This window comes from Tachysurus fulvidraco, chromosome 18, assembly GCF_022655615.1.
Source record: "Tachysurus fulvidraco isolate hzauxx_2018 chromosome 18, HZAU_PFXX_2.0, whole genome shotgun sequence".
Taxonomy (NCBI): Eukaryota; Metazoa; Chordata; class Actinopteri; order Siluriformes; family Bagridae; genus Tachysurus; species Tachysurus fulvidraco.
This window is the reverse complement of record NC_062535.1, coordinates 16,401,571-16,426,311: the sequence shown is the minus strand read 5'-3', so window position 1 is coordinate 16,426,311 and position 24,741 is coordinate 16,401,571. Positions and strand designations below refer to the sequence as shown.

At 45.5% G+C, this 24,741-nt stretch overlaps 1 protein-coding gene across 5 annotated transcripts in view; it reads right to left on the bottom strand.

Moving 5' to 3' along the window:
• Nucleotides 1-24,741, bottom strand: part of tsc2 (TSC complex subunit 2) — a 35,992-nt gene that overhangs the window by 1,889 nt on the left and 9,362 nt on the right. For 3 of the 5 annotated variants that reach the window (XM_047803461.1, XM_047803460.1, XM_047803462.1), the window contains 23 exons: nt 24,501-24,623; nt 24,306-24,412; nt 23,988-24,141; nt 23,786-23,908; nt 23,552-23,686; nt 22,793-22,982; nt 22,613-22,706; nt 22,377-22,479; nt 22,166-22,260; nt 18,379-18,507; nt 14,795-14,956; nt 14,549-14,704; nt 14,354-14,466; nt 13,722-13,961; nt 11,449-11,658; nt 7,291-7,439; nt 5,614-6,173; nt 3,827-3,905; nt 3,650-3,736; nt 3,129-3,321; nt 1,879-2,018; nt 1,519-1,597; nt 88-179 (listed from right to left, as the gene is read on the bottom strand). In XM_047803461.1, coding sequence (XP_047659417.1) covers nt 88-179; nt 1,519-1,597; nt 1,879-2,018; nt 3,129-3,321; nt 3,650-3,736; nt 3,827-3,905; nt 5,614-6,173; nt 7,291-7,439; nt 11,449-11,658; nt 13,722-13,961; nt 14,354-14,466; nt 14,549-14,704; nt 14,795-14,956; nt 18,379-18,507; nt 22,166-22,260; nt 22,377-22,479; nt 22,613-22,706; nt 22,793-22,982; nt 23,552-23,686; nt 23,786-23,908; nt 23,988-24,141; nt 24,306-24,412; nt 24,501-24,623 — 3,513 coding nt within the window. Of the gene's footprint in view, nt 1-87; nt 180-1,256; nt 1,289-1,518; nt 1,598-1,878; nt 2,019-3,128; nt 3,322-3,649; nt 3,737-3,826; nt 3,906-5,613; nt 6,174-7,290; nt 7,440-11,448; nt 11,659-13,721; nt 13,962-14,353; nt 14,467-14,548; nt 14,705-14,794; nt 14,957-18,378; nt 18,508-22,165; nt 22,261-22,376; nt 22,480-22,612; nt 22,707-22,792; nt 22,983-23,551; nt 23,687-23,785; nt 23,909-23,987; nt 24,142-24,305; nt 24,413-24,500; nt 24,624-24,741 lie in introns of those variants that run through there. The other 2 variants (XM_047803464.1, XM_047803463.1) reach the window with 2 other exon arrangements.

Sequence of the window (24,741 nt, the reverse complement as noted above, 5' to 3'; positions counted from 1 at the left end):
GCGCTAGCTAGCTAATATGCGCTATACAGCCATGTGCTAGCTAGCTAAACTGTGTAACAAATACTCTGGACTGAAGGTAGAACTCACGTTAGCGTGCAGAGCCATCTGTCTCACCAGCAGAGGAAGGTTCTGGTCTGATACGATCTTCGCCACTGTGGTGTCCACCAAACCCTCCAGGTCTGATGGATAAAGAGGAGGAGGAGGAGGAGGAGAAGGAAGGAGGAGGAAAAGCAGGAAGAAGGAGAAGTGACACAGACACACAGATGTTATAACATTTACATTTACAGCATTTGGCAGACGCCCTTATCCAGAGCGACGTACACAAGTGCTTAAATCTCTAACATTGAATACATTCATGCTGGTTCACTAGGTTACATACTTAAGATACCATGAGTTTAAAACATTTGTTCAAAGTTACAATGAAAAAGTGTCAAAGGTTGTGTGTTTTTTTTTTTTTAAATGCAAAAGATAAGGAAAGAAGTGCTAGTTGAAGTGCTTCCTGAATAAGTAGGTCTTCAACCGCCGCTTGAAAATAGCCAGTGACTCGGCTGTCCGGACCTCTAGGGGAAGTTCATTCCACCACCTTGGTGCCAGTACAGAGAAGAGTCTTGTAGTAAACTTGCCTCTTACCCTGAGAGATGGTGGAAGCAGAACTGAATCTGCACTTTGTTTATTGGACACTAGACCAGTACCGAAGGTTCCGGTTGTGTGCGTGTTTGTTACGAGTGGGCGGGGCTACACTATATCTACACAGTTACATCACACCACAGAAGACTGACACACAAACTGCAAACACAATAAAACAGAAAGACACTGACTTACTGCAGCAGAAGCCTTTTAGTTTCTTTTTCATTACATTTTGTTTAATACACAAAGTTTTTAATAAGCATTTCATCCAACTGTTATAATGTTCCAGATATATATCTTTTTTTAAATTCCCTCTCCCCCTTGCTCCCTCCCCCCCTCTTGCTCCCCCCCCCTTACTCCCTCTTCCTCTCTTGCTCCCTCCCCCCTTACTCCCTCTCCCCTCCCCTGCTCTCCCTCTCGCACTCTCCCGACCTCCCTCTCTCACCATCGCTCTCACCCTCCCTCTCTCACCCTCCCTCTCCCGCTCTCACCCTCCCTCTCTCACCCTCCCTCTCCCGCTCTCCCTCCCCCGCTCTCCTGCTCTCCCTCTCCCCCTCTCTGATGAAACATTAACTAAAAGCCTTTGCTCACTTACTTCTTGTTCACACAACTGCTCTCTATCCCTTTTATCCTGCACACTCGGAAACAAATTAAGCAGCACCTAAACAAACACCATAAATAACTGACTGCTCCTGAATAATTGGGTTTCATTTTACAGAACAAAGTAAAAAAAAATAAAAAAAAAAAATAAAAAAAAGAAAATGTATAAATCGACTGATTTGTCCTCGCAGCTGTAATTTGAGCCGTCTTTTGCCTTAACAGAAGAACAAATGTTGGTCTCTCGCCTCCTTTATTCTCCCTAAAGCCGGACGTGTGTGTGGATGTACTCACCTCTACGACACTGCAGCGTGACCAGGTTACTCTCGTAGTCCAGAGGCTTTATGACCACCTCCACAAAGTTAAACTGGCCCTGGAACAAACACACACACACACACACACCAGATTTACACCTGATCCGGTAGCGAGGTCACGTTAGAAGATCAGATATTTGAGTTCCGGATCCTCATTGGTCATCAGGTGTTGATTCATTTTCCAGTGCAGAAAGGAGTGTGTGTGTGTGTGTGTGTGTGTGTGTGTGTGTGTGTGTGAGACTGTGTGTGTGTGTGTGAGAGAGAGAGAGAGTGTGTGTGTGAGAGTGTGTGTGTGTGAGAGAGAGAGAGAGAGAGAGAGAGAGAGAGAGACAGGACTCACCTTAATGGTACCCAGTTTGTATTCCTCGCCCGAGTCGTTGTAAACCACCACCACAAAGTCGTTCCCGATGTGGCGTTTCTTGTTGCAGCAGCTCTTATCGCTCTCTCTGTTAGGCATCAGTGTGGCAATGTGAAAAATGGCTGAAGGAGAGAAAAACACACACACACACACACACACGCACTTAGCAAATACCAAATCAGCCGAATAATGCGCGCACACACACACACCGGCGCACTCTCGCGCGCGCACACACACACCGGCGCCCTCTCGCGCGCGCACACACAAACCGGCGCCCTCTCGCGCGCGCACACACAAACCGGCGCCCTCTCGCGCGCGCACACACACACCGGCGCCCTCTCGCGCGCGCACACACACACACCGGCGCCCTCTCGCGCGCGCACACACACACACCGGCGCCCTCTCGCGCGCGCACACACACACACCGGCGCCCTCTCGCGCGCGCACACACACACACCGGCGCCCTCTCGCGCGCGCACACACACACACCGGCGCCCTCTCGCGCGCGCACACACACACACCGGCGCCCTCTCGCGCGCGCACACACACACACACCGGCGCCCTCTCGCGCGCGCACACACACACACAGGCGCCCTCTCGCGCGCGCACACACACACACCGGCGCCCTCTCGCGCGCTCACACACACACACCGGCGCCCTCTCGCGCGCGCACACACACACACCGGCGCCCTCTCGCGCGCGCACACACACACACCGGCGCCCTCTCGCGCGCGCACACACACACACCGGCGCCCTCTCGCGCGCGCACACCCCCCCACCCGCGCCCTCTCGCGCGCACACACACACACACCGGCGCCCTCTCGCGCACACACACACACACCGGCGCCCTCTCGCGCACACACACACACACCGGCGCCCTCTCGCGCGCACACACACACCGGCGCCCTCTCGCGCGCACACACACACCGGCGCCCTCTCGCGCACACACACACCGGCGCCCTCTCGCGCACACACACACCGGCGCCCTCTCGCGCACACACACACCGGCGCCCTCTCGCGCACACACACACCGGCGCCCTCTCGCGCACACACACACCGGCGCCCTCTCGCGCACACACACACCGGCGCCCTCTCGCGCACACACACACCGGCGCCCTCTCGCGCACACACACACCGGCGCCCTCTCGCGCACACACACACCGGCGCCCTCTCGCGCACACACACACCGGCGCCCTCTCGCGCACACACGATCGCCCTCACGCACGCACAACCTTGCATGATGTCATCGTGCCAGCAGTAGGTGAACTCTCCATCATCTGCGTAGCGTCCGTGATCCAGTCCTCCCAGGAAGATCTGGTCCGGGTCGCAGTCCTTCAGGTGGATGAGTTTCCCGAGGCCAGTCAGGAACAGAGCGTAACGGTTCGACCCGTACTCGTTCGACAGGATCGCCACCTCGTTATTCGCCTAGAACGGAACAGGAAAAGTTTCCCTGTAGCCATATTCGTATTTATTTACGACGTTTATGACGTGTTTATTCCTGCTGTGACGCACCACGGCACGTTTGGAGGCGAATAAATACATTCTGTTTCTGTCATTAAGACCTTCAGATCATTATAACTGCCTCATTTTTTCATTTTATTAATTAAAAGCATTCCTTTTAAGCGGTGTGACAAGACCAACATCATGTTCGTTTATTAGCAGTTTTACGGTAGCTGAGCTGCTCCAAAAAAAAAAAATGACGTCCATCTCGTCACGATCAACAGAATATTGTGTTAATATATTGTGCTCGTACCTGTCCAGGTCCCACGAACACCACTCCTATCTTATGAGTGTCGTACGGCGGCATCTGATCCAGCACTTTAACTGCTCGATCGATTAGCTGTCGACGAAGAAGCTTTCGTTAAACCTCGTACACATACGTTTGTGTCAGATATTTATAAAGAAAAATAAATAAATAAAAAGAGCTGACCTCCGATTTGGGCAGGAGGAGGGGCTTGTTGGACTCGTTACCAAAAAAGGGCGAATGGTAAAGCTGTAGGAAGACAAAACTGCAGAGACAGACAGGAAACAGGAAGAGCTTAGAAATAATTCCCATCAAGATCGAGACTAATATTACATAGGATACGGCGTCAGTAGAGTTAAACTTCGGGGAGCAGTGAACAAAAACATGAAATTTCTGTAACATGCGAGGAGTCACAAAGCACCGTGTTGCTAAATCAAACGCTCTGTATATCAGAGGAGAACATTTAAACTGTGGAATGTTCAAAGTATCACAATTAAGCTCTGGAAATCTTTTAGAAACCTAACCTGGGTTGATTTACCCAAATCAAGGACGTGAATGCTCGTCTCACGTCATTACCGTGCTAGTTTATTAAAGCACGCGAGTTAGTCGACACCAAGCTAATTCCGGTCTCGGTCGTGGAACCCTAGAGTTATCGTGCAACGTCGAGCGTAATTACAGAGCGGACGTCTGGTTCAACTCTGTAACAGATCCGAGCAGATCCTTAAGGCTTAAAGCCGACGATTTTAGCAGCATGGAAAGTTTTGCGTGGAAAGTCCGCTTGAGTGACAAGGCCAATATTACCGTTATGGGCTTTAATCAGCAGCTGCTCAGAGTAAATCCTGCTAAAGAAGTCGAGTAGATTCTATCCCATTCTTTCATCCAACAAACTCTCTTGTGTTCAGCTGGAAAACAGCCGTTGTTTGAAGTAAAGAGGTTTATTTTCGCTACGGCGTGGGTCAAACCCGCGATCTCGACATGGCTGCTGTGGGATTTTATTAAGAAGGACGACAAACAGGCGGCGGATTCGACTCGTACATTAATATCGCGCCTCTGCTCTGTTCAGAACGATTTAGAAGACGTGGGGCAGGAATATAAAGGAGGATTTAGAGCAGACTTTTCATGGAGGTAATGCTGACGAATGAGGGTAATTCCAGAAAATCTGTTTAGCAGAAAAAGGCTTTGTGATGTCGGAGGACAGAGTGATAAACCTCGGTGAAGAGGATAAAACTAAGCTTTCTGCATGGACCATTTGCATCTTTGTAATAGGATAAAATACTGAATTAAATTTTGCTAAATATCAAATCAACAGAGTAATGCGGCGTTAACCAGAGCTGCTTGCCTGGGGTTTTAATTTAGTCAGACTACAATTTTAAATTGTTTACAATCAGAGATCCGGTTCATTTTCTACCAAATTGAGACACGATAAGAGGGAGAACGTTAAATAGACCAGAACATAAATTAGCAACAACAACAACATGAAGTTTGTTTGATTGGTTCAGTAGATGGAACGTTATTTATGGAAAGAAAAAGGATTTTGTCATTAGCATGAAGGCAACGGGGGGGAATAGATTTTTCCGGATTGACGAAACGATGATGGAACGAAACCCGGTCCGAGGACATGGCGATGAACAATAGCTCCAGCACATGGAAGCCAATTTCATTTTCATTGATTTGTTCTTTCGGATTTTGTTTTGTCTCTGTATGATTAGGAGAAATTAAAACGTTTGAATCTCAGAATAAACACGTCTTGGTGTGTAACCAGCCAGCGACAAACCAAATATCTAGCCTGGTCCACAATTATCGTTAGTTTGCGGGTTCCAAAACTACATATAAAAAACATTTTCTAGTGCCGACGGTTCCGAGACGATGTTCAGGTTCAAATTTGGGTCAAACAAAGATTTCATTATTAACATCCAACTGAATTTGATTTCAGAGCTGCATTTCATCCGAAACACTCTACAAGTCTGTTTTACCTTGGGCTCAGCCCGGAGCTCTTCTCAGAATTAGACATGCCCGCTCGGTTGTGGTAGGACTCGCGGTCAGACTTCCTCTCTCTCCGTGATGAGGGAGCAGAAACAGAGATGGTGTGCCCGCGAGGCCGATGTCCACTAGGTGACAGGGAGCCTGGCTGGGCGCTCGGGAACTCCAGCCTCATCTTGGAGGTGGAAGATGATGTGGATACGCTGGCACCCAGGCTCTGAGGTCCTGCTGATCCGACACTCTCTCCCTCTCCGAGGGTTTCTCTTTCAGATAAACCCTGACCTTGCATATTTTTTCCCTCGACCAGGCTCCTAGACCAGGGTAGATCTCCTGCTCCAACCGCAGAGCCTGTGGCTCTTGCAAAGGCCTCAGGCAGGGTCTGGAGCTCTGGAGAGGAGCTGGACTTGTTCAGAGTCTGTGAGTGGGAAAAGGGCAAGTCCGAGTCTGGAGCTCCGGGAGTGGAGAAGGTCAACGGGGGCTGGTCAATCGGGATGCCTCCCTCACTCACCTCCTCTAGGGTCGACTTGTCATCCTGACTGGAGGTAGAGGAGGACTGCAGAAAATAATAGGGGACGAGAAAGTTCTTAGCGGGTTCTTATTGACTTTCATTTAGAGATCATTTTTTTGTTTGTGGTGAAAGCAGATTTTTTTTATCTTTCCGAATAACAAATGTTTAATAGTTGCAGGAGGTATGAGTTACTTCTGTGGTAGTACGGCATAGCAAACCCCATAAAGACTTTCTAAATTAAAGTTGACTGGAGAGTAATGTGTCTAAACTCAGACTGAAATGAGATTTCACCCAGTTTTCCATCTATTCCCTCCATTACTCCTGGCGGATTATCTTCCAATCTCTTACGTCGTTCCTCGTTTCTATTTGGCCGCATCAAAGACGATTCTATAGCAAAGCCATTTTAAAAAATAATAATGATAAAAAAAAAATTCCATTCGATTTATTCAGTCAATTCTTACTCTGTTATCCAAGTCTTCATGAAGGTGGAACCTTTTTTACATTTTTTTCGGAGGCACATAAAGCGCCCTCTTCCTCCGTTTGAATTATTGCTCGTGTAATTACAGTTAAACACTACATCGAGATTTGAACTCGCAACCTATAGATTACTGAGCGAACGCCTCGATGGCTGCACCGCTCTTGAACAATTCAGCTAAATTTTGAATAAGTTTCGATGCAGTGAACCTTTGGACCATGACAAAAGTTTAGTTTGATGTAATCCGTCGACCGCGATTTGGGAGTGGAAATCGGTAAAAAGCGGTAGTTGGCACTTAAATCGATGTCGTTAGAGCTCAGTTTTCTCACTGTGGAGATGATTCTGGAAGGTTGCAGTAAATATCAACAACAATGATAGACAGGGTTTATTTTAAATACTATTCTGGTTGTCGTAGACAGAAAGAACAGAGTGTACGGTTTGTGTCTGATGTGTTGTCTGATGGTTCTGACGGTGCTTCCTACCTGCTTCCGAACAATGCGATGAACTGTGAATCTCACAATACAGACAGTTCTGAATGAACCAAGTGAAGGGATTTGATTTGAAAACCTCTTTGGCTTGAAGAGGCAATAATGCTACATGCGAAAACACCTTATTACAGTTCCGTCTTTTGGTTGTTAATCTCCAACCACTTGCTGTTTAAGTCCCGCCCACCACGCGGTCACTCACCCTGCTCAGCATGGTGTTTGAAGGCTGGAACAGATCATTGCTCATGAAAATTGGTTCCGAGGCCGCGCCCTCCAGTTCCATCTGTGGCGACTCCGGGTCTGACTCTGCCGCCTTTCCCTGACCGCCTTCTTCTAATACGACCACAGAGTCTGTGTATTAGGGAGGAGTCAAAAACAAGAAGACAGTTGGGCTTAACAAAAGAGGAGTCTTTATGTTATGTTAAGACCAAGCCAAAGGAGTAAACACTGGTGCTACACACAAACAAGCGTTGTGAGGTTCCTCAAAAGAATCTAGACAGTTCTAGGGAAAACAATAAAAATCTGGGAATTAGATCTGGGAGATTAGACAAACGTTTAATCAAAGAAATCACACAGACGCACACAAGGCCACAGATGAGCAACAAAGAGCTCGGCAACGTTCCCGTTTTTCCAAAACATGCCTTAGAAAAATGCTTACAACATGAAGGCTTCAAATATATACATATTATATGCATTGTCCATACTGTGTATGTGTATATGTATATATATATATATATATATATTGATTTCCATTCAGTGCAACAAGCAGCTTCAAGACCAGACCTTGATTATTTGTATTAAAGCATCTAAAAATAAATGTCAGAAGAGCTGTATAGCTTAAGGGCCTTAAAAACAAATGAATACAAAAATCGGCAGAAAGAAAAAAAAGATTCTGCCGGCTGAAGAATATTTTGTGTTTAAACCCTAGAAGAAACTTTTTTTAATTGGCCACATGTGAGGGTACGGATACGGATTATATTAACGAGGTCTGAGCTCGAGCGCTCCTTTTCGACTCACGCTCTCCAACAACGGTGATGGAATGTTGGGGAAAAGAGAAGGTGAGGAAATCAGGATCCGAACTAACGGATGTTTCTCAATACACGGCAGGCACTTATTATTTCCAGGGATTTCAGTACAGCGTAACAGATATTGCGTCATCGGGTAGGTCGTAGCCTATTTGATGATCGGACCCTATCCCTAACCCTAACCGTAGTTTTTGGTTGTTTATTTGTTTTCTAAAATAAATCTCTCTGTATGACCGTTTTGTCCTTCGTAATATGCTGTTGTTTTTTTTTTTTTGTTTTTTTTTTAAAAGAGAGCATTTTTCAAAGACCTCCGGAAACACGCCCACTTTACGTCGTGGTAACGAAACCCCTGGTATTTAGTGAATGCCCTCAATACACGTTCTAGTTTGTTCCGGTTTACAGGCGCACAAGTATGTTTTGATGCATGCGCGAATATGAAAGCGAGGCAAACGTGCCATCGGTTTTGGGTTGCAGCATTTCTCTCACTGACATGAGCTGCTAAACTGCAGTAAAGGACAGAGCTGGAGGTTCTAGAGAATATGAACAAATGAAAAATGAATATAATTCTAATTATATATTTATTTAAATCGCTCGCTTTGGGTTCTACCTGATGGGATTTTCTTTTGATTTTTACACAGTTTAAAATGACTAAACAAAGAAACGACGATGCAAACTTCCAAAAAAAAAGTTACTCCTTAAAGAATTCTCTCGTTTATATCTTTAAATATTCTACATCTACATTTCTACATTTAAATATCCTAACCAAAAAACATGGGGAAGCCCTTTTAGGGGCTTTTTACACCTGGTCACTTGCTGCGTTTTCTGTGATCAGATAGCTGTCCGATGGTAAAAAGACCAGGTCTAAATGCCCTCCGAAACGTTTTGGAGACGGATATAAATCCGATGGTACAAACCCCTTCAGGAGGAGGTCTGGGACGCGTTTCAGATGAAACTGGACAGGTGTAAATGAATGTGGTTGTTCAAGCCACATACGTCAGCGCTATACTCCTCCCTAACAGAAGTATGTCACTCGCAGGTGATCTTACACCCAGGCGTCTCGCCGGGTCTTAAAACGCGCTGCTGCCGCCAGCGAAAACACAGCAAACAGTAAACGCTGTTTTTTGTAGCATTCACGTCGTAACAAGTTTTTTCGTCTTCTTTTTGTTCACGTTCTGAAAACCGCATACACCAAAGTGTGTTCCGTTTCAATTACCCCGGAAATGAGGTAAAATATATTAGCATTTTGGGCGGGAGCAGAAAGATCGGATCGATATCCGATTCGCTGAGACGTGTTTATGTGGCCTGATGTTTTAACAAATCAGATAGCTATCGGATCAGAGAAAACACAAATAAGTGTCCAGGTGTAAAAAGGCCCTAAGAGAGGATTTCAGATCATTCTCAAATGGAAATATAGAAAAAATAACCATCCCTTGAGGAACTGCAATAGTTAGCAAAGATATCTAGGCTAGTTTTAATTTCCTGAGGTAAAAAAAGCACACAGCTTTTCCGGTATTGAGAAACAGCCGATCACCTGATTACACTTTCATTCTTATTGGTTAGTTGGACACGGATTCTGGTTGGCTGGATTGTTTTACCTGTAACGACTTTTAATCTCTCTCTCTCTCTTTCATTGAGTAGTGTTAATAGCAAAAAGATCTAAAGTTAAAAACACTCATAATGAAGTTACAGGTAAGATATACCTGCCCAGGATATACTCCTATGTAACCTGCCTGGCTGATCGGAGGAGGAGGAGGAGGAGGAGGAGGAGGAGGAGAGAAAGCAGAGAGAGCCCACTGCAGCGACACATACAACAGCAACAAGTCAACTTCAAAAACCAAGGGAAAAAAAACAAGCAAACAAACAAAAAAAATAAACTAGGATAAAAACACAATTGAAACACAAGACGACAGACACGGAGCGAGAAAACAGACGGCAGCCGACAGCCGTGGCGTAGCGACCTTGTACGTTGGCCTGCTGAAATGTCAAGCGCTTCTTTTACGGAACGTTTTGTAATTCCTACGACACACAGTAGGAATAAAAAAAAATCCATCTCGTCGGAACCTACAAGGGACCCCGAACATTTTCGTGGCGACGCTTTCGGCGCCTGAGGAGACGTCACAAAAAACGAGGCATTAAACCCACCGCAGTCTCTGAGTGAATCTCTGTGACCGGCTTCAGCATTTAAAGAACGTTTACTTCGTTTGTGGTTGTACTTGTCATTTAGGTTTAACTCGCTTTTTCTTCCATTCTGAAGTTTATTAAAATTATTATTTGCGAATTTTTAACCATAACTTCGTTTTTGTTTTTTTTCTCGTATTTTATTTAATTTTAAATTTAACATTTTAAATTTGACTTTTTTTCCCACCTATTTATTTACATAAATTTCAAAAGATCTTTTTTTTTTAATAAGCTAAATATTAAAACTAAACCCTTCTGTTTTAAAAATTGGATATTTCCATTTTATAAGTTTCTTGTTTAAGCTGGTAAACGTTTATGATTTTACAGTTTTATCCAAACTTGGAGGTTGTTATTTATTTATTCAGTAAAGCTTTAATGTAAGATGCCCTGCCACACGTATTTCATTACTTTTGTGGTAATGTCTGACGTTTACCATGGACTCTAATATTTTTGGTGTAAAAAATGCCTCGGTTACCTTGTTTCAAGCCATTCTAATGTGGTATAGAAAGCCTGCAGGAAGACTTAATATTATGCAGGTCTCATTAATATTCAATGAGCTATGTTGCTTGGCTCTGATTGGCTAACCGCTAGGATATGAGAGCAAGATTCACCCAGCGCAATAAGTAGCTTGGGCTAGAGGAACTTTGTTTACAATCACCTTGAATCGCGGCAGAATGGCTTCTTCAGGTATATTGATGTTCAGCCATCCTTGCTGTATAGGAACCTCACTGAGCTACACGAATTCTGTGGGCGTGGTCTCAAGTGGGAGAGCTCATGAATATTAATGAGCTCCATCAATTCCACGTTACACTGAGTAGCTTTTCTAACTGACCTGATTTCTCCGCTTATTTCTTTTCAGTGGTTAGAGCTGACCGGGGAGGTAGCAGTTTATTTTCACATTCCCGACACAACACAAACACATATGGACCGAACACCGTATCAAAAAATACAAGTAAAAACGGTTTTGTGTGGAAAGGCACCTTTAACTAAAAAAAACCACCTGATTCATTTACAGCAGACAAATTTAGGGACCTAATTTTCAATTAGATTTTTAACATACAGCATTATTTCTGTGTATGTTTATTTATTTATATTTTTTTGGTTAATGTTGGTGCCCCTGGTGGTGTGAGAGGTGCGTGTGTGACGTGCGTCCTCACCCGTGTTGGAGCGCTGGATAAAGCTGGGTTTGTTATGATGCTTGGGGGCATCAGATGAAGCTGAACAGGCAGATGGAGCATCAGTCTGGGGTTCTCTTACCCCATCCATAGCCATGAGGACACTAGAAAGCTCCTGCAGAGGCATGTTTCCCAGCTCTGAGGAGAACGGACTTGGTGGATTCTCCAGACACATTAGCCAGCTTGTGTTTCCTGCAAACACAAAACACACAGCACTTTACCGGTCGATCGTTTCGCACTCATTCGTACGATTGCTGATTTCTTGTATAGTCTCTTTTAAGTTCTTGTATTAATTCTGGATATAAAATTTTGATTGGTCCCTAAATGAGCAAGCCAGGTGACTAAAGGGAAAAACTCTCTCCATCTGCTTTAAACTGCATCCAGTTCTTCAATAAACTCACAGACTCAACCTCCATCTAAACACTATCATAATGGGGTGACCATGTTGGATAACTGGAAGCACTGGAAGCCACCTTCAGGCCTCAACCACTAAAAGTATAAAAGCAAGACTGAAAATGAGAAATTACCAGAATATTCAGTCAATGACAATAAAGTTCTATATTGGTCCAAAGCAAACAAAAAAAACAATTAAATCTTCGGACACTAAACGTTCCTTGGCTGTTCAACCGTATTTGGGATAAAAGGCAAAGTATTTGCTTGAAGGTTTAGTTGTCACACTGAATTTCTGAGAAGCATGAGCATGTCTAACCGCTTAACTGGACCTTATCAACACTAATTAAACTAATTAACATTGTGCGCCTCCGGTTATATTTTCTCCACTTAATTTATTTTAAGGTTTGGCGTCACGCTGGCTTGATTCCTGACTTGCTGTACCTGGGGCTTGTTGTGGGATTTGTACTTGTCTGTATTTGAGACTGGATATTGATTTGGTATTCTGGGTTTCTCTGGGATTTTGTATATCTGCATGTCTAGATGTGTTGGTGAGTTGATTCAGAACTACCTGAAGTTTGACCTGGTATTTGCCTTTATATGTGGTTGGACCTGGTACAAGTTTACAAGTTGGGATTGATACGAGACTAGTCTGGCGGTACTTGGGGATTGATATGAGACTGGTCTGATGGTACTTGGGGTCTGATATGAGACTTTGATACGAGACTAGTCTGACCGTACATGGGGTTTGATATGAGACTAGTCTGACCGTACTTGGGGATTGATACGAGACTAGTCTAACCGTACTTGGGGTTTGATTCGGGATTTGTGTGGCTGCATTTGAAGCTTTCTTCAGGATCTGGCACTTGGAACTTGACCAGGGATGTAGTTCTCTGTACTGTGAGCTTGATGTGGGATTTTGTATATCTGCACTTAGGGTTTGATTTGGTACTTCTTGTCTGTCTGTACTTGAGACTTGATCTGGGGTTTCTTTGGCTATACATTGGTTAATCTTGAATTGTCTCTTCTTGGGATTTGGGAATTTCTCCAACAGGACCTGAAACTTTAGATCTATGCACTAGGAGCTTTACTTGAATTGAGATTCGTTGACCTGTTATCGAAAAAGAAGAAGAAGAAGAAGAAGAAGGAGAGACATGACTGGATTTAATATAAATTTACTGAACATGTCCTTCATAAGTCATGGTCTAGTGCTGTGTTTTACTGACTTCACTAAAATGTGTGGAGAAACCATATGATCTTATTAGTCACAAGACAACGTAGTCACACTGAAAGAGACAAAACCACAGAGATGCTCGCTCACATGGTCACACAGCAAGTGTCACACCCACAACCACAACCGCAGCCGGATATAACGAAAAAGTACACAAATAAATAAATAAATGAAAAGAGCACAGAAACAGACAAAACAGGAAACAGAGGAAATGTTTGTGTATAACTGTAAAGCAAGAAAAAGCAAGAGAGAAAGATCTGGGGTCACATGTGTGTGTGTGTGTGTGTGTGTGTGTGTGTGTGTGTGTGTGTGTGTGTGTGTGTGTGTGTGTGTGACAAAGTGAGACAATGTATTTGAGCACATAATACTCTGATGTGCCTGAGGAAAGTTTAATGTTTAACCGATAAAAAAGGGATTAACGTTTATGTTTAGCAAAAATTTGCAATAAAATTTACTTCTGCTAAATTTCTCCATTTGAGATATTTGATAATATAAAGATGTTTAATTTCTGAAAGCTAACTGCTATAATTAAGATTTTTCCCAAAAGTCATAAACATGTTAAAAAGCGCTGACGCTTCTGTTCTCCACACACACGCACACACACAAACACACACACATATGCGCAATTTCTGACCTGATGGTCTCCTTATAAATATCTGAGCCCATCCTTGAGTGAGCATGGGCACGAACTCGGCCAGGCCGCTCTTGTCTCTGAGGGGCAGAGCCGCGTGTGAGGAGGAAGAGGAGGATTGTGGGAGTTCCTCTACACCACGAGGACAGTTCAGAGCTTCCAGAGGAGAGCCAAATTCCCCCTCAGAGGGAGAAACCAGGGGGCTGAGACTCTGCACCGCTCCAGCACGCAGAGCATGACCACCTGACACACACACACACACACACACACATACAGAGGAAAGAGAGAGAGAGAGAGAAATAAAAAGAGGAAGTTAATAAACAAACATGAACAGTGATGGAATAGCTGCACTCGGAGTCAACCTGAATGGTCCGGTGCAATTTTCTTGACAAACAACGCTACGAATAGCTCAGAAGTAAAGCATTTAGAAATGAACATTTTGTGATGTAGTTAGAAGCTAATGATGTCTGATGCCTGCTGAAATGTGCTGAGCTGAAGGTCGTTGTTTGCAGTCACACACTCATTACTACACCCGGTGCTTGGACCCCACAGATCGCTTTCCGACCTCAGTGTCTACCAGATTCTGTACGTCAGTGACGTACCAGAAAATACGTTAGTGTGTTTGCACGTTTTACCGGACATGGAGCGGACTCTGATGCGTGTAGCTCGGCTCAGCTGTTGACTGGACTGGGACTCCAGTTTGGCTGGAGCTTCCTTCGTTTGTCTCGTATGAAGTGTTGGGTCTGACCTAAAGGGTACAACACACGTGTGTAATCTCTCACTGCGTGGGCATGCACGTGTGTGTGTGTGTACACGTGTGTGTTAGTTACCGGGTCATCTCTCCTCCCCCTGGTCTCTCTGCTGTGTCAAGGCCTAATAAGGTCTGAGTGCGTGAGCCACCGCTGGTCGTTATGGTAACCAACTTGTTACCCACCAACCAGGTCATGCTGGGTCCACCAGCCAATAGGAACTCAGCGATGGGAGACCTACAGAAACACCAGGACACACGATCAGACACACACACACAGAGACACAGACACACAGACAGAGACACAGACACACAGACACACCCCTACCTCTTGGGCAAGGCAGAGAAGTTAGAGAAGACATAGCGGGCCATCATGTCCAGGCAAGTCTCTGTGAGCTCTAGGTGAACCGTCTTCAGCGCATCGTCTGCCTGCATTACAGCGTTCTCGTCTGCGGAGCCCAGACTGCACGTAGTGGTAGACGTCTGCATCCTACACACACACACACACACACACACACACGTCAAAGGGGAAACGTTAAATCAGTCTGAAGATTCAACACAAGCTGAAATCTGAAAGTCTTTCTTCACGTGGAGCCGATTTCCATTCCAATCTATATTAAAATCTGTATATTTAAATCTCTTGTTGATTTCAGCCGACATCGAATCAGAAAATGAAGGCACATGGACCACACACACACACACACACACACACACACACGCTTCATGTTCTCCACAACCATGCAAGTTTATCAAACATCACAACTGTTCACTCGAACAAAAGCTGGGACTTTTTCTTGTTGATAAAATGTGCTCTAAATTGTGTGATTATTTATTTTCCTTTTTGTTTTTTCTTCAGTGACACTGATTTATTTATTTATTAACACGTTGACGTATCACTATGAAATTTAAACATAATATTTTATTATAGTAATTTATACAAGCGTCTGCCACAGTAATGTACGTAGAACTTTCCCCATGCGACCTCTCGTCTCGATCGTTCTAGAGCAGACAAACCTGTGGGCAAAAATAAACAAACAAACAAACTTGAAAACATGATTTCAATAAACAAATTATTTCGTTCTATAACAAGACTAAACGTCAGCTAAACACAAACAAGTCCCAGCTTTTGTTCCATGGATTCCATCACACACACACACACACGGCAGTGAGCGGCCCGAGCAGGCAGCACAGGTTGTTTTGGGTTTTTTTTTTACCTCACGGAAGGAACTTTAAAAATAAATAAATAAAAGTTTCTTCAGAAGTTTTAAATACAGAAAGAAAAAGGTTTTGGATCCCGACTCCTCGTCCTGCTCACGGTGTGTCTGCGTGTGTGTGCTGGAGGGAGACTGTGATGGCTTCTCGGCCGGTAATAGATCGACAATCTAACACACTCTCACACACAGTGTCATCATTTGCTCGTCACAATAACAAACAGATAATGTTTCACCACTCGCTCGCTCGCTGTCGGAATAACGTGTAAACGATTTCGCAGTGTGTGTGTGAGAGAGACAGGAAGTGTAATATCTCTCCTGTTACAGGCTGAGTTTGGGAATTCAATTATTTTTATCTTTAGTCGGGAAGATGACGCAGCGGCACCGATACACACACACTCTCTCACTCACAGACACACACACAAACCCCCACACACTCACTCTCTCTCTCTCACACCCACCCACACTCACTCTCTCCCTCTCACACACACACACCCCACACACTCACTCTCTCCCTCTCACACACACACACACACACCCCACACACTCACTCTCTCTCACACACACACACCCCACTCACTCACTCTCTCACACACACCCCACACACTCACTCTCTCCCTCTCACACACATACACACACACCCCACACTCACTCTCTCTCACACACACACACACCCCACACACTCACTCTCTCACACACACCCCCACACACTCACTCTCTCACCCCCCCCACACACTCACTCTCACACACTCACCCACACACCCACACTCTCACACACTCACCCACACACCCACACTCTCACACACACACCCACACACTCACCCACACACTCTCACACATACACCCACACACACATACATACACTCACTCTCTCTCACACACACACACACTCACACCCCCCACACACTCACTCTCACACAACACCCACACACTCTCACACACACACCCACACACACTCACACATACACCCACACACACTCACACACACACACACACACACACACACACACACACACACACACACACACACTCACGTGGCTGGGGTACGATTATAACGAAAGTCTTTTTGTTGCTGCATAAAAATAACAGCAGTCGTGAAATTCAGAGACACAAAGAAGCACAAACAGACGCAGAGTATCGATTCAGAGGCAGAAAATGACAGACAGTTACTGTTTCCTGAGCAATCACGAACCCGACACACTGTGTCTACATTAGCTTTGATATTTTCCCCCTTCGGTTCTCAGTCGTGTCGAAAACAAAAACAACAACAAAAAAAAAATCAATGTTTAAAATTAAATAAATAAATATTCCTGATAAATAAATAAAAGAAACGTTTCAGGAACCTTTTTCTAAGACAAACTCGAGATCGAGAGCACATTCATTTTATTTTCTTTAACGTTTTGAATCGGTAAAAAGTTAAATTTGAGAATTTTGAATTAAAGATTAAAAGATTTCTGTCAGATTTATATCAGATTTCTAATGCTATTTTTTAACCCCTGGGGTTTGATTCAGGGGTAAATAAAACATTAAACCTGCTTCGTCTCATTGTGTCGGAGCACATCGGGGCAGAGTTTTATCGACCTTGAGGACACGGTGAGGGTTTTTCTTTCCCCTCCCTCCGTGTATGGAAGCTCTGACTTTATTGCCTGATGCCACACTGCCCCCTGTAGGTCACACTGACAAACACGATACATTCTGCTGGTATTAGATTTACGCTCACAAACCCAGTCCTTTAGCTGCGACGTTATTTAGAGGCTGGAATCTGATTACGGGTCGAAACGCAGTATTTTAAGGAAACCCGAGCGGCTGGTGAAACATTTTCGTCTCAAGAGAATCGTCCACTTTTAATCAGACAAAACCCCGTATCGAAATAAACCGACATGGCTATGATGTTGAATCTGCTTGGATTAGAACTAAATAAATAAATAAATAAATAAATGGGAAACTGAACACCAGATACTTTACCTTGCTCCGAGAACAGAACACGTGACTGGTGTGTTTTATGGCAGTGGAAAGGTTTCTAATGAAAATCAGTGAAGAAGGAAAAATAAAGCAAGCCAGAGACAGGCAGCAGGCATAGCGGGGTGGAGTGTTGTAGCGGCTCTCCCTCAGGCGCCAGGCAGGAAGTGCGCGTGATTCGACCCCGTAATCGTCGCTCAGAGTGCAAAGACGGTCAATGTTTTGGTTTCGTAAAGATTTTTTTTTTTGTGTAAATGTAAAGCGTGGCTGTCAGTCAGTGAAAAGCCCCGCCCACTGTTCGCTGTGCATGCCTCCTGTGTGCGGCTGGACCGTTTCGTACGTTCGTCAGTTAGCCAGGATAAAAAATTAAAAAAAAAGTGAAATAATACAGACACATGAAACAAGCAAAGGGAAAACAAAAAAAACACGGTGTTTCTGGCCAACAGGAAGCCACGTCAATGTAAATCATTACTAAGCACATGCAGTTAAAAAACAAGAGAAACAAAGCCTCCTCCAACATGCATCCATCCCACCCCATGGTATTCATCCACAGGAACCACATCCCATGGCAATGACCCCCGAACCCCATTCCACTTCATTCCAAGCCCCGCCCATAACCCATAAAGAACTCATTCACATAGAAGGAAAGGCAGTAAAAAAAGAACTGGATTTCTGTGGAAAGGAAGTGATTTTAGTTGTTTGTTTGTTTGTTTGTTTACGGTGATTACCCAGAATGCTCTACCTGCGCACCGCGTGCTCGGAAACGCTGATGCTTCGGGAACGGAAGGCGTCCATGGCTGACAGATCTTTCAGCTCTTTAACGGGGGAGTTAGCGCTCTGGCTCTGCTTCGCCACTTTGGCAGTTCTCAGACTGCCAGAAAGGGGCGTGGCCACAGTTTTCAGGAATGGGGGTGGGGCAGGTGAGGGGCAGGTTGGATTGGATCGGACGTTTTTTTGGGGCACGTCGGAACGGTCCACAACAAAGTCAAGGTCAACGGTGGAGAAGATGGAGGCAGCCAATCAATCAAAGGACAGGGACCAGCGGCGCCGTTGACCCCCGAAACCACACCCACCGCACGGCCCAATCGGAGGAGGGGGGAGGAGCCAAACAAGAAAGTAAAAGGGAAACAATAAAAAAAAGTAAACCTGGTCAGCAGCGCAGACTAAACAAAGGAGACAGGAAATGTGTAGAAAAAAAGAGGAAAGAAAACTAGAGAGAGAGAGAACACAAAGATAAACACACAACAGAGCATAAAGTACTTTCTTTAAAATAAAAAACTAAAAGAAATTCAGGGATTAAAAAAAGCATCTATTAATAAACAGAATGCAGAAATCTACAAGGGAAGAGAAGGCAGATTCAGCAATGATCATTATTTTAACAGTACAGCACAATGTCACAGTAAGAGCCGTGTGTGTGTGTGTGTGTGTGTGTGTGTGTGTGTGTGTGTGTGTGTGTGTGTGTGTGTGTGTTTGAAGAAGTAACAGCAAAGAAAACACAAACACATGATTCATTAGGAAGTGACAGTAAGCTGTGGAGTTGGAACAAAGGAAATCGGGTGCTGCGTCTCATCTGTCCGCCTCCTGGGTCACTCTGAGCCACGACGCCGCACTGATGACTCACATGGCCGTCACCTTCTTCACCATCACATCACCATCACAGTGCACTGATGACTCACACGGCCGTCACCTTCATCACCATCACAGTGCACTGATGACTCACACGGCCGTCACCTTCATCACCATCACAGTGCACTGATGACTCACACGGCCGTCACCATCACATCACCATCACAGTGCACTGATGACTCACATGGCCGTCACCTTCTTCACCATCACATCACCATCACAGTGCACTGATGACTCACACGGCCGTCACCTTCATCACCATCACAGTGCACTGATGACTCACACGGCCGTCACCTTCATCACCATCACAGTGCACTGATGACTCACACGGCCGTCACCATCACATCACCATCACAGTGCACTGATGACTCACATGGCCGTCACCTTCATCACCATCACATCACCATCACAGTGCACTGATGACTCACACGGCCGTCACCTTCATCACCATCACAGTGCACTGATGACTCACACGGCCGTCACCTTCATCACCATCACATCACCATCACAGTGCACTGATGACTCACACGGCCGTCACCTTCATCACCATCACAGTGCACTGATGACTCACACGGCCGTCACCTTCATCACCATCACAGTGCACTGATGACTCACATGGCCGTCACCTTCATCACCATCACATCACCATCACAGTGCACTGATGACTCACACGGCCGTCACCTTCATCACCATCACCATCACAGTGCACTGATGACTCACACGGCCGTCACCTTCATCACCATCACAGTGCACTGATGACTCACATGGCCGTCACCTTCATCACCATCACATCACCATCACAGTGCACTGATGACTCACACGGCCATCACCTTCATCACCATCACAGTGCACTGATGACTCACACGGCCGTCACCTTCATCACCATCACATCACCATCACAGTGCACTGATGACTCACACGGCCGTCACCTTCATCACCATCACCATCACAGTGCACTGATGACTCACACGGCCGTCACCTTCATCACCATCACAGTGCACTGATGACTCACATGGCCGTCACCTTCATCACATCACCATCACAGTGCACTGATGACTCACACGGCCGTCACCTTCATCACCATCACAGTGCACTGATGACTCACACGGCCGTCACCTTAATCACCATCACAGTGCACTGATGACTCACACGGCCGTCACCTTCATCACCATCACATCACCATCACAGTGCACTGATGACTCACATGGCCGTCACCTTCATCACCATCACATCACCATCACAGTGCACTGATGACTCACACGGCCGTCACCTTCATCACCATCACCATCACAGTGCACTGATGACTCACACGGCCGTCACCTTCATCACCATCACATCACCATCACAGTGCACTGATGACTCACACGGCCGTCACCTTCATCACCATCACAGTGCACTGATGACTCACACAGCAGTCACCTTCATCACCATCACATCACCATCACAGCATGTAGAGTTCTGTCTGTCACTCTGTAGTCCTGTCTCCATCTCTCTCTCTGTCTGGAGATTTTTCTCTTCATCTGTCTATCAAGAGTCTTCTCTCACCCTCCGTCTGATCTCTCTCTCTCTCTGTCTCTCTAAATATTACAGATATGACATGATTATTGACAATATTTATTTATTTTAAAAAGTGCTTCTGATGAGCTTATGACAGGTCCATCTTTGTCTATCTATCTGTCTAACAGGCTGTCTAATATTTAGTCCAAAATTCTGTCTGTCCAAACATACATACCCCCCAACCCCACCCCGCTCTGCTCAACATTAGCTCATTAGCTCTGACGCACTGTAATCCCACTCAGATGGAGATTCCTTTCATTCCTCCTGTTCCAACTCCACCAGGAACGGACAAACAAAAATAAAGCACATGGATGGAGAGGAATGTTAAGACACGGGACCCGTGAGGCTTCTCGCTACCGGCGGCTTTGTCGCTATAGGTCGCTGTGGTTACTGTGATGGCGCTTCTGTAACGATGGAGACGTTTCGTGTTAAAATGATCAGAGAGATTTTACAGCTACTCGGCGGGGATGGGAAGCGGCCGTGGTGGGAAAAGAGAGAGAGTAAAGAGCGAGAGAGAGAAAGACACGACTCGCAGAGGGGAAAAAAGAATGCTAAGAGAGAGAAGGACAGAGATCTGTTTAAAATGAATATTTCCATGTAGGTTTTATTAACAGACTTCCGTTAGAACAGAGCGACACTCTGGACTTTAAAAAGCGTTTGACTGACAGCCATCAGGATCCAAACTCAGGGGTGAGGAGCGTTTACAAACGCCACGATCACGCGGTTATAATCGTGACTATTCAGTGTGATCAGGGACGAGTAACAGTATACACATCACTGTATTCCAGACTTTACATCACACCAGAGAGACTAAACCTGTCAATTCTCGGGAAAAGGATTTAAACACCGTCTCGTTAAGGAATGGAGGATGCTCTGTCCTGATTGGCTGGTGAGGGTCCTCCTTGTGGAGAAATGGTATTGAGATATAATCATCGGTGAGGCGATGTGAATGAATGGTGAGCTACGGTTACCATCCCTCTTACACCACAGACTTTTTACCCATTTATAGCTACCTTTGTAAGGCTGTGGATGTCAGTCTGGAGAACACAGTGTGTGGTTTGGTGTGTTTATGTTTTTTTTTTAAATAAACTGACTGAGGAGAAATAGGAAAGAGAGGAGAATCTGGAGACAGATGAAGTGTGTCAGACAGATGAGTGTATAAAGAAACCAAAGAGAATGATCTGTGCTGCAATTAATGACAACATGACATCATACTTTCAACACGGTCGTTAACGTTACCATCGTCGCAGACATTCAGTTAACCTAACTTTAGGATAGAAAACTTATTTACAATGTTTCTTACAGAGAGAGACAAAAAGTGTGTGTGTGTGTGTGTGTGTGTGTACCTCTTTGGCCTCTCGTTCAGACTGGTGCTGCGCGCACGAAAACTGCTCTGCTCGTGTGTGTCATCGAACGGAAGCAGAGCATTTGAGCGGAGACCCTGTGTGTGTGTGTGTGTGTGTGTGTGTGTTTAGGAGAGAGAGAGAGACACCATATAAAACATTAAACAGCATCATCATCGTCGTCATCATCATCATCTCTTACACACACACACACCTTGGTGATGTACTGCACAAAGTCTTTCCTGAAAGGCATCCTGCAGCGGATGAACCACATGGCAATTACATGGTGGGCGAGAGACACGATGTACTGATTAAACCTAGAGAGAGAGAGAGAGAGACACAGTGAGAGAGATGTCCATAACTGTTAGTGTGTGTAGTGCTGGCAAGAGTGCAAGAGGTGTGTGTGTGTGTGTGTGTGTGTGTGTGAGCTCTAGGTGAGGTGGGACTCACTTAGAGGGGTTGGTGTAGGGCAGTGAGATGGCAAAGACACTGACGTACTGCTCGGCTACAAAGTTAGCATACAGGTGAGGCAGCCTGACCAGTGCTAGTGAGAGAGAGAGAGAGAGATTTATATAAACAGTGTGATAGATCTTTCCACACACATGAATAGCTGTGTGACTCATCACTCACTGGACAGGAACTCCAGCATGGGTGACGCCATGGTGACGGTTGCAGAGATGTGGGTGAGCTTGACGATGAGGGCGGGCAGCAGTTTGATCATGATGTCAGGCATCTCCACTGTACACATGGTCAGAGCCACGACACACTGCTTAGCACAGCGGTAGATCAGACCCGTCTCCAAACACTGCACCAGCTCCCTCTGTGAGAGAGACAGAGAGACAGACAGAGAGAGAAACAGAGAGAGACAGAGAGAGAGAGAGTGTTTACAAAAGAAGTTACACAAATCGTTCTTTGAACACCGAATGATAAAGCTGGCTAATTTGCCAGGAATAACGTTGCCATGGCTACAGTGTGGCAGCATGTTTAATATCAGCAGAAAAGGCAAAACACTGTATTGTAAAAACAGACTAATGCAGAAAGCTTGGCATTAAAGACTGTGTTGTGTGTGTGTGTGTGGGTACATGTGTGTGTGTGGGTATATGTGTGGGTACATGTGTGGGTGTGTGTGTGTGTGTGGGTACATGTGTGTGTGGGTGTGTGTGTGTGGTTACATGTGCGTGTGGGTACATGTGTGTGTGTGTGGGTACGTGTGTGTGGTTACATGTGTGTGTGGGTACGTGTGTGTGGTTACATGTGTGTGTGGGTACGTGTGTGTGGTTACATGTGTGTGTGGGTACGTGTGTGTGGTTACATGTGTGTGTGTGGGTACATGTGTGTGTGTGTGTGTGTGGGTACATGTGTGTGTGTGTGTGTGTGGGTACGTGTTACCTGTCTGGACTGTTCTAAGTAACTGTGATAGGACGTGAGTGCCGTCAGAACAGGAACCACAGCCAGCTGCACTTCAGTGCGGGAGAAACCATCTGGAGTTCGTTTTAACCTCTCTGAGATCAGACGATCTGTCACCTAAACACACACACACACACACACACACACACACATTTACTGAGGATACAAGTGTAACATACAGTCACGCATAAACGTATGTTCCGTGTGTGTGTGTACCATGGAACAGAGAGTAGAGCACAGTTGATCTACACTACATGGTGACGTGAGGAGTAAAACTTTATACTGCAGCGTCCATGGCATTTTATCCAACACCAACTTAAGAACCTTCCAGTCTGTTTCCTTTAAAAAATAAAACACAATCAAAGAAAAACACAAACGAATAAAACCAAACGTTCCGCGTTACCGTTATCGTGCGTACCATTTTCAGACACTGAAGCAGCACGTTGAAAGCGAGGTTGTACGGCAGGCAGGCGGTACGGATGGAGTTGGGTGGAGCTGCAGGGGCGGGACTTCCTGTTGGTGATGAGACAGTTCCTGCTGGCTTTTTCTCTGCCTCCCTCTTCTCCGTCCCACTGGAAAGTGGGACACACACACACACACACACACACACACACACACACACACACAGACAGACAGACACACACACACAGACACCAAAGTGACAGTGAGACTGAGAAAACAAAGCAGGAGCTATTGGTGTAGAACTATATTATGGTGTGTGTGTGTGTGTGTTTACCCCACATCACAGTAGCAGTAAGGACTAAAGCGCAGGACTCCATCTTTATTGGGCACGCCCAAACGGTGCAGTGAATCCGCTCTCATCAGCAACAAGAAATCAAACACCTGAGAAAGGAAAACACGAGTCTTGCAAAAAAACAAAACCAAATCCATTTAAGAGTTGCACATGACGTGTGACCCCATGACCTCTGACCTGTAGGCGTACAGAACTGGCGAGGGCGGAGCAATACTTGTTTTTGTAGTGAAGCTGTAGATGACTGATCAGCAACTCGTACACTCGACTCGCGTGACTAGCTGGTAGGCTGTACAGCTTACTCTGCTCTCACACACACACACACACACACACACACACACACACACACACACACACACACACACAGAGAGAGAAAACAAAACCAATATGTATGGTGAGAAACAGATAAACAGTGAGAGAG